The 17,330-nt window shown below is 38.6% G+C and overlaps 1 protein-coding gene across 9 annotated transcripts in view; it reads left to right on the plus strand.

Moving 5' to 3' along the window:
• Positions 1–17,330, plus strand: part of LOC149207393 (metal transporter Nramp3-like) — a 405,254-nt gene that overhangs the window by 299,951 nt on the left and 87,973 nt on the right. For 6 of the 9 annotated variants that reach the window (XM_089395710.1, XM_089395708.1, XM_089395713.1 and 3 more), the window contains 2 exons: positions 14,531–14,662; positions 14,880–14,975. In XM_089395710.1, the coding sequence (XP_089251836.1) occupies positions 14,531–14,662; positions 14,880–14,975 (228 nt within the window). Of the gene's footprint in view, positions 1–14,530; positions 14,667–14,879; positions 14,976–17,330 lie in introns of all 9 variants that reach the window. The other 3 variants (XR_016252622.1, XR_016252621.1, XR_016252620.1) reach the window with 1 other exon arrangement.

The following is a 17,330-nucleotide window of genomic DNA, read 5'->3' on the forward strand; positions in this document are numbered from 1 at the left end:
AGCAATTAATACTATTCCAAAATAATTTAGGAAGGGACATGACAGTGGTTCATAGCCTCCTCCATCTGCCTCTGACTCCACACCATCCTTTGGCTCACTGTTTGAAAATACCTCTATGTAGTGGGCCTTGCCCTTGGTACACCTATGCTTGGATGCCCAAGGCTCTTGGCATGTAAAACATAAGTTCCTCCTCTGGAGGTCTCTCTTAGTCTCGTCATCCAACTGCTCACGCCCTGGCATCTCCCTCTATGGCAGGGGTTTAGTATCTCTACCTCTCTGCGGAAAAGTATGTCTCGTGGGTACTGATACTCTAGTCTTGGAGATTGCCCCTTGTAAGTCTTCAGCCTTGCTCACTGCATCATGAAGTGATGTAGGTGTATTCGACCTCACCAACCCACACAAGGGCTTAGTTAAACCGCCCAGAAATAGGAAGACTCTCTTGGCCTCTGATAGATTCGACACTATCACTAACAACTTTAAGAACTTTTCTATATACTTCTTTGGGTTGCCTGTCTGCTTAAGCTGGGTTAGCTCTCTATAACATATCTTAGTGTCTCTCAAGTCAAAACGGTCCATCACCCTTTGTGTAAAATCCTCATAAGAGGTTACACTAGCATGCCCCAACCTAGATAGCCCATGTAACCACTAAGCTAGCCATTTTAATGGCTTCCACGTCTATCATTTGGTTGAGATGAAAATATCTGTCAAGTTTCTCAACCCAAGCTTTGGAAGTGCATTTAGAAGAGCCATCGAAGGTGGGAAGGAATAAGCTCCCAACTATGCGCTACAAATCAAAACTATGCGCAGAGGTTTCGTTAGTTCCTTTCCCTCTATTGCCATGCTTGAGATGGCAAAAGTCCTTAATGATTATAGCAGCTCGAAATTCTTCCCCCATAGACTGATACTCACAGAAATAATCCCCTAAGAGCATCTTGTCCATGTCTGGCTGTTCCCTAGTCCTTGTAGCCAAAAATGTGGGCATAGTAGATCAGGGTGGTCCACTGTAAATGTGAGGATGGCTCTGAGGGTTGGTACTGTCAACATGATGGGATTTGCCTAAACCCTCTCCTTTGATCAACTCCCCATGGCTGCCCTTGTTACGATATTGTTGCCTCATCTCTGCCAACATTTCCTTTTGCCCTTGTGCCATCTCTTTCTGCCCTTATGCCATCTCATTCAAAACCTTCAAGAGGCTCTGGAAAGTTGCATCCTCCTTACTAGTGATCCCTATGAATGTTTCCACTATTTCCTTCTCAGGAACCTTCGAATCTAGGCTAATCTCTAATTCCCTCTCTTTGCTCTTGTATCTATGATACAATCAACCGTACATTGTTCGCTATTAGATTTCAAACATACTGAAATATAATAGAATACAATATTTTATTAATTGATTGAATGATGAGTTACAGGGTTGTGATGGTGTTCCTTTAATAGGAGGTGATTGGCCACGCCCAAAAGAGAGAGACATGTCCCTTAGGAACTGGAGTCTCTTCGATTTAACTAAGTTTATTTAATAATTTGTTAATTAATTTATTTATGCTTCATTATTTTAATCAATTTAATAATATTTAAACATTAGTTTTTTATGAATTTTAAATTCATAACATTGCCTTCCCCTTGGAAATGCTTTGTCCCTAAAGCATGGGTAATGCTGGGTGTTGCTGAAGAAAACGTTTAGACTTCTAGGACGAATCTTCCTCTGGTAATTTCTTCCATTTAATGAGGTGCTCCTTTATTGTCTTGGATCGTAATGCCTTCTCCTTGGTAGTGAGTATGCCTTCAAGTTCTAAGATGATCCTCCCTTCTTCATCGGTCTCTGGTATCTCTGTTTGGGCTATTTGGTTCTGCCCCAGTACTTTCTTGAGATTTGATACATGGATGGTATTATGGATTCAACACTTATCTGGCAGCTTCAATCCATAAGTTACACTACTAATTTTTTTGCTTATCTGGTATGACCCATAGTATTTAGGTGATAGTTTATTTTTCCCTCGCTGTTTTAATGGTAATTGCTTATAAGGTTGGCATCTGACAAAAACGCAATCTCCTTCTTCGAACTCTCTTTCAGTGCGATGTCGATCGACCTGTTGTTGCATTCTATTACGTGCCATCATTAGATTCATTTTTAATAAGTTAATGATTCTTTGGTTTTCTTCTAAGTGGTTTTTGACGACTGGAACCCTAGAATCAATAGTGCAAAGTCCTTCCATTTGGGTGGTTCATAACCACAAAGAGCTTGGAAGGGTGTCGTTTTAGCCGACATATGGTAGGTGGTGTTATACCACCACTCCGCCAAGTGTAGCCACTGAGTCAACTTATTTTGTGTATCAGCAACGAAGCAACGAAGATATGTTTCCAAGCATTTATTCACGACTTCAGTTTGACCATCTGTTTGGGGGTGATAAACTGAATTCATGTTGAGGGATATTCCTGCTTGGTGGCAAAATTCCTTCCAAAAACTACCTTTGAACTTTGCGTCTCTATCACTTACTATAACTTTGGGAAACCCATGTAGTTTGTATATGTTTTTACAAAACATTTCCGCAATTTGCTTAGTGAGGCTGTCGACTACGACAAATATCCTATCCTTACCATCAAATGCGGGTAGTCCTTCAATGAAGTCCATCGAAATCTCTTCCCATTTCTGGTTTGGAATGTGTAGCAGGTGTAACAACCCTGGGGTTGGTATATTTTCACTCTTATTCCTTTGACACACATCACATTCTGCAACATATTTCTGAATTTCCTTTCTCATTCTCTTACAATAGAATGATTGTCGGATGTTGTAGTAAGTCTTGAAGAATCTGACATGACTAGCCGCAGGAAAATTGTCAGATTCTTTTAAAGTTTTCATCTTAAATTTGGATGTTGGTGTTAGGTAAATTCTCCCTTTGTACCATATTATGTCATTCTTCGACTCCAAATTGGTATATTGATTGATTTTTTAAATCATAAAGTCACAATCCCCATCCTTGGCATATTCGACTCGTATTTTGCCCACCATTCCAGAACAACTATCATGGCGACACATGTTGTGTTGTCGTCATCCTTATGTGAGAGTGCATCAGCTATGACATTCTCCTTCCCCTTCTTGTGCAATATTTCTAGGTTGAAAGATGCCAGCTTCTCCATCTACTTTTGTTGTTCGATTGATAATGTCTTTTGTTGAAGTAAGAATTGAAGACTGTTTTGGTCGGTTTGGATTGAAAATTTACTCCCAAGCATTGGCACCACTTTGTTAAAGCATGTATGATGGCCAGCATCTCCTTTTGGTATGTTGATTTCAAACCTTCTCGTTTATTAAGTTTCCTGCTTTCAAATGATATCGGGTGGTTATCCTACATTAATACGGCTCCAATTCCAAATTCCTAAGCATCACATTCAGCTACAAACGGTTTGGAGAAGTTAGGAGTTGCTAGCACTAGTGTGGTTGACATTACTCCCTTTAAATTCTCGAAACACTTGTCTTCTTGGTCATTCCACTGAAAAGCATTCTTCTTTAACAGATTGGTCAGGGGTGCTATCAGATGTGCATAGTTTTTTATAAATCTTTTGTAATATCCAGTTAGCCCTAGAAATCTTCTTTGCTTGGATACGTTCCTGGGCTTGGGCCATTTTTTGATTGCCTTGATTTTGTTGGGATCTAATTTGACTCCTTCCTTGGATATAACATCTTAGGTATTGAACTTCATTTTGCCCAAAGGTACACTATGATAACTTGGCGTAGAACTAATTCTTTTCCAATACATGTAATACTTCTTCTAGATGCTTGAGATGTTCTTTCCATGTCTTATTGTAGATCAGAATATCATCGAGGAAAACTAATACAAACTTCTATAAATATGGGTGAAAAAGTTCATTCATGGTTGCTTGAAAGGTCGCTGGTGCATTTGTTAAACCAAATGGCATAACTTTAAACTCATAATGCCCTTCGTGAGTTCTGAATGTTGTCTTTTCGATGTCTTCTAGTCTTACCCGTATTTGGTAGTACCTTGATCTTAGATCTAATTTTGAGAAGTATTCTGCATCGTGTAGTTTATCTATCATTTCATCAATGAACAGAATCAAAAACTTATGTTTGATAGTGATTTTGTTTAACCATCTGTAATCTATACACAACTGGAAGGACCCATCCTTCCTGATCAATACTACGAGTGCAGTGTAAGGACTTCTACTTTTCGTAATGATCACTGTTGATTTGGGATAGCATCGGATGTGCTCTAGCCACAAAATTTGGTGGAGAGGTTGGGGCACATGAGATCTCCATTACCCAAAAGGGGTTTGGGCCGATTCTAAACAGTTAAGGAGATATTAAAATAATTAATATTTTTAATGGAGTCCCTAGGTCTAAACTTAGAGAAAATAAAATACTAATGTGTATTAATATGAAACTGTGTTAGAATGGTCCAAAAGACATGGATCAATCTAGATCTAATCTTAGCCATTGATTAGGGACTTAATCTTGACCATTGATATGTCAACAGGAAAAGTATAAGAGGAGGCTTGAGGGTCACTTGGAGAATACACCAGAGTGATCAGTCATTCTATTCTCTAGAGTGGGGTTTGCTAAGAGAGATAGAATTAGTGATCGGGAGATGCAACTGAGGGGCATTTGAGTACAGAGAGACAGAGAGGTAGAGATAGTGCCGGGAGAGCAGTGCAGTAGCCGGGGAGAGTGACGTAGAGCCAGCCAGGGCTCATGCAGGGCCACGCAGAGGTAGCTAGGAGTTGTGCAGAGCCTTAGAGAGGCCAGCGTTGCTGATGTAGAGGGCCAGAGGGCTGATGCAGGGCCTCGTAAGGCTGACGTAGACCCATCGGGGGTGACGCAGGGCCAATGTTAGGCAGAGAGGGACTGACGCAGTCCAGAGAGACGCTGACACCGGGGTTTCTGGTGCAGATTTGTGCTGAGTAGCTGCCGGAAGGTTTATCCAGGGTTTCAGCTAGGATATTTGTTAGAAACTGAGAGTTATTACTGCCAAGGAAATTCTTTGCTGGGTAGGCCAGTTTCATCACCCAGATTGTACTCTAATATTGCTTAATAAGAAAACCCTCAGATAGCTGCACCGGTTTTCCCACATTAGGTTTTTCCGGGGACATTAGTCCAAAAATAATGGTGTCATTTGGTGTGATTGTTTCTGTTTCCTTTAGTTGTTGATCTATAATATGTTGAGCATGCACTAGTGTTTATTTTCAGTATTTACATTGTAAATAACTTGTTAAGTAAAATAACAAATTGGTAGGAATAAATCAGATAAAGTGCATGGAGGGTTTCTAACTAAGTAAACTTAGAAACTTTTCGTAATGATTCCATGCTTCAACAGATCTTGTATTAATCATTCTATTTCTGTCTTGTGGTGATGTAGATAACGATATGGTTTAACGTTTACCAGTGTCGAGTTTGGTTTGACTTTGATGATGTGTTCAATTTGCCTTTCAGGGGGTAATTTCATTTGCAGATCTTGAAAAACCTTCTCGTATTTCTGGATCAAGGATGAGATTTCTGATGGTTGGTGAGTCCCTTCTATCGATAATAACTCCAACTGTTGACATTGTGCGACAAATGTTGGGGTTCCCTTGCGAATAAGTTTCTTCATCTGCTGAGCGGAGATGACTTGAGTTGGTGGAGCTTGAAACCCAAACAACTTATATTTCCTTCCATCCAATTTGAATTTAATGAACTGCTTTTGGTGATTTGTTGAATACGTGCCTAGTGTTTGTAACCATTGTATCCCTAAAACGACGTCTACTCCCCCTAGGGGGACTGTATAGAAACTTGACTCCATTTCATATTTGCTTAGTTGCAACTTGACTTTATGGCACTTGCCTACTCCATCTATTCATTTTCCATCTGCTACCATAACTTTTAAATCTGCTACAGGGTAAGCAAAAATATTCAGTCTTTTTGCAACATTGACATCTACAAAGTTGTGTGTACTCCCTAAGTCTATTAGAACGATAACATTTTGCTTCTTGATGTGACCTTTAAGCTTTAGTGTCTGTGGCGAAGCTGTCCTTGTGATGGCTGCCAAAGAAATTCGTGGCATATCCTCTTCTGATTCTGGATTAGGGTTTGCATTTTCTTCATTGTTCTCTATGTTAGAGCTATCTTCTGAAGATTCTTCTTCTTGTTCTACTTCGCAGTTGTAAAGTTTTTGTGTTGCGCATTTGTTTCCTGCGTAATACTTGTCTCCGCATTTCCAACATTAGCCATCCTTTTTTCTTTCAATACTAGATTGTTGTTTCCCCTCATTGCACATTGGTGGTGGAACATACTTGCTAGTGTTCTCTGACGATGGTTTTCTGGACTTCCCCTTGGAGTCTGCTTGTTTTCTTGTTACCAGCATATGGTGCCTTGTGGAGTTTATATTTCCGTTCGATAATTATAGCTGAGTGTCTGGCATCCTCAATGGTTTTGGGTTTATGTAATTTTAATTCCTCTCAAATATAATCTTTAAGGCCACAACGATACATTTTTAATAGTTCTTCATCTGAGAATCCTCTCTGCCTTACTGCTAATACTTCCCATTCGTGAGTGTATTCACTCACTGATCCTTTTTGTTTCAGGTGAATGAATCTCTCGTAGACATCATCCTCCTCCTCGTCATGAAACCTTTTTAGCAGGGTGTTTTTAAATTTTTTCCAATTGAATGAGCAACCTGTACATTTAGACGACCACCACAGAAACCAATCATACGCTTTTTCTTCTAGGTAGTTGGATGTCGTCATGACCCTTTCTTTGTTGCTGAGTGGAGAGTTCGCTAAAAAAATGGCATCCATCTTATTTACCCATACGACGGTGCCTTTATAGTTCTTACCATCATACTTAGGTAATTCATTTTTGATTTTAAGATGGTTCCTTTTGGAAGATTTGGTATAGTATTGGCTTCCTTCAAAGTGTATTTGTGGAATTCGCAGCTTTTCGTGCATCTGGAACTCCTGATCTGGCGAATTTTCTCCTTTTGGGGTTTAGGGACTTTGCGTGGCTGAGGGTGGATTGGCTCCTTTATTAGACTGGCTCACCATGTCTTTTATGGCTCGGATATTTTGTGCCATGTCGTTTTGAGTCTTCCCAAAATCGTCTTGCTTCCTTTCGACATCGTCAAGGCGTTTCTGCAGCCTGTCGAGTTCTTCTTGATTTTTTTTTGAATTATCATCATGACCCATTTTGTTCTTTTTCTTCCTAGTGGACCCAATTTTTAATAATAATAATTTTTTTAATCTTCTAATTAATTATATAATTATAAATTATATATATTATATAATTATAATATATATATATATATATATATATATATAATTTAACTATATTTATATATAGTCGACTAACGTATTAGCCGTTACGACTTATCACCTTGACCCTCCGTCCGGTTATGTAACTTGTTGACTGTATATCGATTAAGCGAATTACCTCCAGTTAACATGCAGTAGTCCACTCTATTGTGTATCGCGAAGGGGAAAGTGGCTTCGACGTCTTGTGCAGCGGCACGGGAGTTTGCAACAGACAAGCCGACGGTGTTTATAGTGGGCATGGGAGTCTGCAACGGAGGTGGCAGCGACAGGCGTGGGAGGAGGCGAATGTTTGTGACACAGGCAAGTGGGAGATAGCAACGGAGGTGTGGGAGGGCTGTAGGGCCTGACGGCCAACAGGGTGACATGGGGGTGTCACCAACCGAACTTGGCTTCGATACCACTGGTATGATCAACCATACATTGTTTGCTATTAGATTGCAAACATACTGAAAGATAACAAAATACAATATTTTATTAATTGACTGAATGATGATTTACAGGGTTGTGGCGGTGCTCTTTTAATAGGAGTTGATTGGCCATGCCCAAAAGGGAGAGACATGTTCCTTAGGAACTGGAGTCTCTTCGATTTAAATAAGTTTATTTAATAATTTGTTAATTAATTTATTTATGCTTAATTATTTTAATCAATTTAATACTTTTTAAATATTAGTTTTTTTATGACATTTAAATTCATAACAATCTATGCCTCTGGTAGGTTATATTCTGCTTGTCTTCTAGAGTCATAGAAAATAGTTTTCCCCACAGCTGGCCAAATCACAACTCTGATACCACTGTAATATTCCTAATGGATGTATTAAGTGATAACAGAAGCAAAACTATGGACATGCGACCAAAAATTTCAACACGCACACACACACACACACAATATCAGATTACGCCAGAAATTGCACCAAAATATTGAGCCATTTTATTAATCTGAGCATAACGGAGTACAAATGAATAGGAATAGATGAACCTGAGCTTGCTACAGCAAGCAAGACCAAACTCGGGTGATAATATGGATTCCCAAGTGTTGCAAATGCAATAGATGAACCTAAGCTTGCTACAGCAAGCAAGACCAAACCCGGGTGATAATATGGATTCCCAAGTGTTGCAAATGCTCCTCTCCAACTTCTGCGTTGACCCAGTAATTTTCTACTACTACTGAAGGTGAACTGCTATTTCTGCCCTCCAATCAGCTCCAAAAATTCTAAAAATTTAGTTGTAGGCTCCCCATGCTAACTCTAGCAAAACCCATAAAGCTATTAGCCAAAATCTAGCTAACCCAACAAGCCCTAAAAACTCTGAAATTCCCAACTCTCCAGTTGTGTGCCCAATAGGAGAATTACTACTGAGGAACAACTCAATCCGCCTATAAAATCGCTGAGAATTAATCTGCAATTATCCTCCATAAATGGCTAACTTTCTCAACTAAAACTCCACTCAATCCCCTAACTCCAAATCCTTTCGCAATCACTATTCTCTAGCCCAAGCCCAAGCCCAGAAAGACAGGAATTAAGCTCAGGCGAACCTCCTCGTTTTAGCTCTGCAAAATAGTTCTAATCTCTAGCAAAATTAGAGACAAGTCACACCTGGAAAACCCGAAAACTCAAACCCACAGAAGTTGCCTCCCCAAACAAGTGTGAGTTCCATTTTCTGTGCCCAAAATACTCGCAAAACTGGTTGAAATATCCGTGTGATCACTTCGGAGCAACTCCCCAAAATGTAGCAATGTCTCCCCTAGGGTGACACTCGAAGTTTACCAGAGGAGTTGGAATCTCCGCTTAGAAATTCCATGTGCTAACAACACTGTTGTCTCGGCTAAACAACGTAAGCGAACATGAGGATGAGAAGATAATTTGGCAAAAAGTCCCAAAATGAGGCACTCCACTTATACTTATACTTGCTCCTACTCCTCTCTCCTTGTGGGCTCCACAATTCGACCTCCTTCTCTCTTCCCTCCAAATTGAACTTCCTCAAGGGAGTTCGAACTTCCTTCTTGAGGTGGTCCCCACATTCCACCATCCATTTAATTTATTCTTCTTTCTAATGTTTTGGAGCCCCTTTCTCACAAAATTTAAATTAGTGCCTCTTCGTCCATTTTTCCTAAGTTTTATGCCCCAAAAATGGTCCACCATCAAAATTGCAAAATTTAGGACTCACTTAGCATAATTTAATTAGAGGGAATATTACATCCTTCTGGTTACTGTCATTGGTTCATTGGGATTTGGCACTTACACATCTACATCCTTGAATAGGGTCATAAAACTTTGCCTTAGAGGTTGATGTAGCGAAAAGAATGAAAAAGCATAAGATGGCCACATGAAGAAAAAGGAAAGTTAAAATGCAAAAGATGGTCGGGACATAATTAGTATGTGAGAAAAAGCCTAACATGAGCTCTACCCCTTTCATTAGCCATCACCCAATTCTTGAGCACTTGATGCTCCATCTCATCATAAGGAACGCTTGCATGTCCCAACCGTAATGAGCAAGAAACTGACTCATCTTAAGGGGGAAAATAAATGCTATATTGTAAATGGAAAACTTTGATCCTTGAGGTAGGCACCATGTAAAAGCATTATCAAAAAGAAGTAAAAGGCACACTTGAGGGGCACAAAAGGCAGGTCGAGGAAAGGGTTAACTCGTACCTTCACAATTTTTGCCTCCATTAGATTTATAAACTCAAGATGTGGACTTCCATTAGTTGGTACCCTGGCCATGGTGTTTGGCCATGAAGTCATTCTCCTCTGTTGCCAACTATTCTCAGTAACACCTATGGATTGAATGGTTGATCTTGGAAATGTCTCCTACACTTATTGGCTGGAAGCACCTAATAGGGTTGATTACCTAGCCACCCCTACAAAGGTAGGGAACACTTTTATAGGACTTGGTCTAGTTAGATATTTGAAGGTGATCTTGGTTTGAAGTATTATTATGCCCTTAACAGTTAAGTATTGTCCACTTAGATGCATCTATGGTTATTATCCCAAATGAATGGTTGCTTTCATTTGAGTTTGAGATGGTTTTACCAAATGGTTTTCCACATAGTAGTTGAGGCCTTGAGGGCACATTATTCCACTCCTACTCCACATGATGCCTAGGCCATACTACACTTCCAAAGAGCATGATGAACTTGTAAATGCAACATTGCCCTTCTACAGCAAAGCATTGGGCAGTTTGATGATCTTGGCAGTTGATGGACACCCTGGAGCACCCTTAGATGCCAGAACATTGAGCTCATCTTGATTAGCATTAAGGATTCTTGATGATGTACTAGTGGACCCAACATACCCCCAAGCTAGCCTTGACACTACTAGATGGGAATGCCTTGATCCAAATCCCAGATGAGGATGATTGTTCCCTAGGATGATTGAGGAGGGCTTGTTGTACCTGATAAAGCCACAACACTGAAGAGATAGTAGAGAGAGTACACCACGTTGTCTAGATGGGACCCATAGAGATGATGCAAGGCACCCAAAGCTGGCTTTTGGACACATGGAGATGCTTTGAGGCTTGATTTGAGGAGCCTTACTAAAATTGAGGTTCATCATGATGCTTGGAGACTCATCCAACCCTTCCATTGCACCTTTGGAGCATTTTGAGCCCTAAAAGGGCATGACATCATGCTGCGTGAGGGCTTACGATCCACATTTGTGGGCAATTATTGGCATATTTTATGTTTTGTCACCCATTTAGTTTATGTCTACTCAAGGTCATGCTTATTTAGGGTCTTTAGGTTTGGATTAATGGAAGTGATAGACCTCATATAAAAGGAGGAGCTCTCCCTTCATTTGTTCATCACCATACTTGTGGATTTCAGCCTCTCTAGAAGAGATCAACTTAACCTATTGTACTTTGCTACTTGAGGAGATGTGATCTTATGTGGATTTTTGCTATTGGAGACTAGTTTTTGTGTAAGATACATCTTTTTGGGATTGAAAGAAGGCATGTCCTTGGAAAATTTGTGAATATTTATTGCATATCTTTTATGGTTTTACATGTAGTGAAGTATTTATAGGGTTTTCTATTTGTTCCTTGTCTAAATGCAGGTCTCTATTGAAAGTTCTTGGTAAACTGTTGCATGTTTAATCTATTTTCCTTGAACTCCCTAGAAGACCTCTTAGTGAGCATTCTTCTAGTTAATTTCTCCCCTCATAAAAAGTTTGCTACTGTTAGGAAGTGAAAACTAGGGTGCCCCCTTACTCCATGCAAAAATTTGATATCTCTATGGTTTAAATCCCTAAGACTTCATCACCCAAGTAGGGAAAGGCACTGGGATCCCATTGATGATCAACAATCTTGAAATTTTTTGTCTTTTTCCTCTTACTTTTTCAACACTTCAAGGCAAGCCAATAGGGCCAGGGCAAGGGTTGAATTCAACTAGGGCTTGAGCTATTAAAGTGTTGGAGTTGATTTGGAATTTTTCCACTTTGCTTGACCTCACCAACTCAAAATCTAGCATATTTCTTGGTGAAAAGTGCCTCATTAGGGCTAATGTCATCAACCCTAGGCAATTTAAGGCCTTTTAAACCCTATTTCTTCATAAAGGCTTCAACATAGGGCCTTTTGGAGGTTTGCCTTTTCCTATTGTTGATCATACCTTTAAGTAAACCTTTTTCTTGTGCTTGTTTGCCTAGATTCACTCTTGTTGAATCATATCTCAGAACCGTAGTCCTCAAGTACTCTTTACAAGGCTTAGTTTGTGGTGAGTTGCTCCTTAACATAAAGAATTGTGCCCTAATCCAAATAAGTGCCTTGATTAAGCCATCCACTTATATCACATTGAACCTATTGACTTAGAAGACCTTTTAGGTGATATATACTAGGAAGCCTCCTATGTGGTGAAATTCCACTAAAGAGTAGGAGGTGGAGTGCTAAGGTGATAGTGGCAACCACCTTATTGTTGTGTCTTAATTTGGCTTTTTCCTTGTGAGACCTTTCACTAGACCTACTAAATTTTGAGGCAACAACTGCCACATGGCATCAAATGAGGACATCACCATGCAATAGATATGGATCTCCAATGCACCAGGGAATCTAAGGATTTTGTCACCTGGGTTTTGTCTGACCAATTTTGATTTTTTTTTGATGTAATGCATGTGCCATGTACCATTTGGTCATGATTTGAGATTGTTCTACCACTTGGAAGCCCCACATTTTACTAGACCACTGTTGACTTCCCTTTTCTACCTAATGTCTTCATCTTTTGCAAAAATTTCCGTGTGGCATGTTGTCTATATTTTATTTTGAGCAATTTGAGACTAGGTTAAGTTTTGCTTTCTGGGACCAAGTGCATTGGGAAATGTGTATTTCCTTGAGAAACGTTAATTGTTGAAAAGTGAGGTTGCCATGTTGAGAATTGATTGTTGAATACTGCACCAAGGTCAATGATGCATACAAATCTTAAGTCTTTGGTAGCAACAGACAAAGGTTGTAGCCTCTATGTTGTCTAAGAGGCTAAGGAACACGAGATCTCCAAAACCTAGAAAACGTTTCGTCAAAATACCTTAGAAACACCTCAATTAGATTAATTAACCAATAATTAATTATTTCCTAAATCTAACTTAGGAGATCTAGTTAATTAAATCAAATTAATTTGAGGGAGGTCGATCTTTCTCTAGAGACTTCTGGAAAAGTTAATTAACATGGTCATGATGATCTTAGCCCTCAGTGGAGATGTGATCGTGGTTGTTGAGATGCCAATAAGAGATTATAAGAGTAGGTAGTAGGGTTTGGAGAGGACATCGAGTATCATTTGAGCAGTTCAACTTACCCAGTTGTAGTATTCAGCAAGGGCGCAGTTGAACCTAGGGAGGTACCAAAAGCAGGGGTTTCATAGAGATTTGGGAGGAAATTTTCCGGAGAAAATTTCCATAGTGATTTCTAGTTTCCAGAGGCAAGAAAGAGATTGATTCAGTTCGCAAAGGAGGTTGATTTAGTAGTGTGAGTTAGCTAGTTTATCTAGTGTGAGTTGCAGGATAGACCACGTTTCAATTGCTAGTTGAGGCAGAGCGAGTAGGTCTAGCAGTTGTTGGAGGCAGTTTTACTTGCAGGGACGATTTCCTAGAGGTTGTACGAATTTCCTAGACCCAGTAGTGCACATTCCAGCCAGGCAGTGCGAATAGGCTTAGGAAGTGCGAATTGGTTGGGAGAGGCCGAATCCTGTTGCTGAGGGAGACATTGAGTCTCCAGTTTATTTTGACAGTGGAGATCAATATTTGCTAGAGGTTTGCCATTCTACGACCAGTTGTAATTTCTCAAATTGCTGAATAATAATAAAACCCTCATCTGCTGCATTGGTTTTCCCTTTAGGGTTTTTTCTTGAGACAATTGTCCAAAAACAATGGTGTTAAATTTATTTTGTGTGTGTGCATTACTTTCTCTGTTCCAATATTTTATATTCCTCAACGTATTTTTATTTGTGAAGAATTGCAGTGTGAGTTATTCAATATTTGTCGTTAAATAAATTAACAAAAGACAAATAAACTGCATAAGTTAAGAGAATAATTTCCAGTTATTGCAGTTTGTGGAAATTTCACTTGCTATCAGAGCAGATCAGATTGGAGAAGCTCTAGAGTGAGATTGGTGCAGATCAGAGGGAGATCTGAGGCAAAGAAGAGCAGATCTGTGCAGGCCAGTCAGCCAGTGCATATACTAGAGGCAGCAGTTTGATTTCCAGTCCAGGGAGGTGATCTGGAGGAAGTGCGAGTTGTCAAAGTGAATGAGAATGAAAATGATGTTTGCTATGAGGGCTATTCTTGTAAGTAATTACTAATAAGAGAAGCCTTGTAGTAGTAGTAATTTGGTGATGATTGAAGCTTTAAACGACTTTGCAATCATCCATAATCATCATAAATTGCTTAAGGTTGTTCCTGTATAACCAGAAAAGCTATGAGGTCAACAACGAATATACCCAATAAAATCTAAAACATTATACATTTGTTTATGCAGCTTTTTATATTAGGGTAGGCAGTGGATGTTAGATTTCAGCACCAGGCCTGGTACACTGATCAAAACTGCTAAAAATACCTTTTTGTGGTGTGCATGCTTAATACTTATACAAGCTTCAGCTTATTATTGTTCTGGTAACTCTAATGTTTTGTTATTCATACGTATCCTGTGGATTCTGACTGCTTTTTTTTGCCAAAAAGTGCTTCTGAGGACTTTCTATTGTTGTTAGTTGTAATATTTTCTTATCCTTCTGATAATATGACTAATATTTCTTTCTTATTTATTACAGGGATTTTTACAATTACGGTTTGCACCATGGATTAGGAATATGCTTACAAGATGCGTTGCAATAATCCCTAGCTTGGTTGCTGCTCTTATTGGGGGCTCTAGTGGTGCTGGAAATCTCATTGTCATGTCTTCGGTAGGTATAACCCATCTTGGTAGGTTTTGCTACTTTGATATGTTGTACTTTACAGTCCCTTTGCCCTATTTTGGTCATTGGTGGACATTAATATACTTTCATTTCATTTCTTCTCTCTCTTTTACCTAAACATTCTGGCCCATTTGTTCCTTTATTAAACAGAACCTATTTGCTTTCAGCATGGTTGTGGACTGACTAATAATTATGAATGTTTCAGATGATTCTTTCTTTTGAGCTTCCTTTTGCTCTTCTGCCACTTTTGAAATTTACAAGCAACAACGTAAAGATGGGTCCTCATGTCAATTCAAAGAAGGTGAGTGAAGTTCTGAAATACTCCAATCCATGTTTTCAGAGTCCCTTTATCTGTTTCTTTTTGTTCTAAGTGCTTGTTTTCTCTATCATTTATTGTATATGCGAGAGAGATTGTTTCTGTAGATAAAATACTATGTTCAAGTAAGATATCTATGATTCATAATACCCTGAAATCAGTGTGATTCACTATGCAAATCAGATATGACTAAATAAATTAGTTACAAGACCTGTAGTAGATGTCTGTTCTAACTTAGGCATTTATGGGCTGCCTTCTTTTTCTTCTAATGTGTAAAACCATAAATATCCTGTTGTTCATTTTGAAATCTTTCGTATGTAAATCAAACAATGAGGCATCTAGCCACATGCTTACGTGTGTGAATTGGAAAACTGTAGCAATGCTTTTCTAAGGATGCTTGATTTGTATTAGGAGCTTTTGGATTATATGATCTACATGTGGTCATGTACATGGTTTTACAGTTTTGCATGCCGATTTATAAAAGTATGCACATATGCCATGTCAAATTACAGCACTGTCTTTCCAAAAAAACAAATTTTGAATGTCCTCTTTCTTCTTCTACCTATGCATGGTATTTAAGATGACAGGAAATAAATGATTTCACCTTTTGGGCATGTGCCTACTGTTACACCTCATATTGTATGAGGTTTCACATTGATGGTGTTTGCAGATGATATCTGTTACCCACCCAAAGTGGGTGACCCCTAGTAGAAACGTTTCTCACATTCTGTTCAACTTGCCAGCCAACAACCCTATCTGATCTACAAATAGCTAGCCTCAAAGGCCCTCCATAATGCTCTAGTGAATGCTTTGTGACATTTAGTTTACACATCAGATGAAGATGGGTCATCCATTATAAGGTACATTAACCATGCTTGTAATCAAATGTTTTCATTCAAAGGTTAAGAACATATTAGTATGTAGTATGTACTATGAAACACAGATTGCATTAGAGAAATTTTGAGGTATATAATGGGCCACCCAAGGAATATTATAAAATAATAATGGAAATAATAAAATAAGATTAGATCACTTCATCAAGTTTTGGTGGGAAAAAAAGAAAAAAAATACTTTTTCAACTCATCTCCCTACGATTTTACTCAAATTTCTAGTGGGAGCATTCGTTCGATGCAAAATTTAATTTTAAATCCAACGAGTACCCATGTTGCATACTTTCGATGGACCCTACTACACGAAAAATGTGTTAGATCAAAAAATGTGATTGCAATTCTTCGCTCATTTCTTCAACTCCTTCCTCTGGAACATCCTTGTTTGATTCCTTAATATTAGGATCCCCCTGATTATCAACATATACATCTTGACCTGAATTCTTCCTTGAGTAGAGATTATGAATGCTTCAAATGTCATAATTATGAACACACAGCTCTAGAGTGCAGATGCAACCTTGATAAGGAATGTTATAAATGTCATAACTATGGGCACATAGCTCCTCACTACAGATATAAGATGGAATCAACCACGAATGAAAATCTTGACGAGTGCAATAAGAAGGTGTGGAAAAGAAAACAAGTACAAGATGAGCAAGAAGAGCAGGAAGACAAGAAGGTTTCAACAATGATGTTCTCAGGGTTCTTGAAAGAAAAGATCATAATGAGTTAGCAGATGCATCTGACAATGACTAGAGTGAAAATGGTCCATGTAGCGACAAACACTTTAGCTTGTTGTATTTTAAATATAAAAATAAACAAATGTATTGTAAATAATATTTTATTGATATATAATAGAGCAAAGATTGTTGAATGTTACAATGGGGGTATGCTTATATACCTTGGCAGGTGCCCCTTCATGATTGGGCATGTCTTGACATGCCTTTCCATTTTGACTAACGACTATTTAAATAATCATTACTTTGATTATTTATTATTTAAATTTATTTGTATTTATTTTATTCTATGTTGCCAGGAAACGTGGGTGCGGGGACGGGGACGGGAACGGGGATGGGGACGGGGACGGCATTTTTGGAAACAGGGTGCGTGGGTTCGTCGGGTAATATAATAATATTAAATTTTAATAATTATATTTTATAAATTATAAATTTATAATTAATAATATATATGAAATTTGAATTTGTATATTTTTTCAACTTTAAATAAGAAAACTTTAATGATAATCATTTAAACATGCACATCATTGAACATTCAACATTGACATTGAAATTTCAAAATTTATCACCAAAAAACTGTTCTTTTGAATCTTTTCCGTGTAACCATGACACTGTGACAGCTATGTGAGAGAGCTCAAGGCTACTACTAACACTGAAAATTCAAAATACATACTAGGATAAATGCTAGACTCAGCTATTTTGGTGAAACTTGGGAC

This window comes from Pinus tabuliformis, chromosome 1_2 (genome assembly GCF_031772625.1).
Source record: "Pinus tabuliformis cultivar Carrire ecotype Pingquan chromosome 1_2, CPIR1, whole genome shotgun sequence".
Taxonomy (NCBI): domain Eukaryota; kingdom Viridiplantae; phylum Streptophyta; class Pinopsida; order Pinales; family Pinaceae; genus Pinus; species Pinus tabuliformis.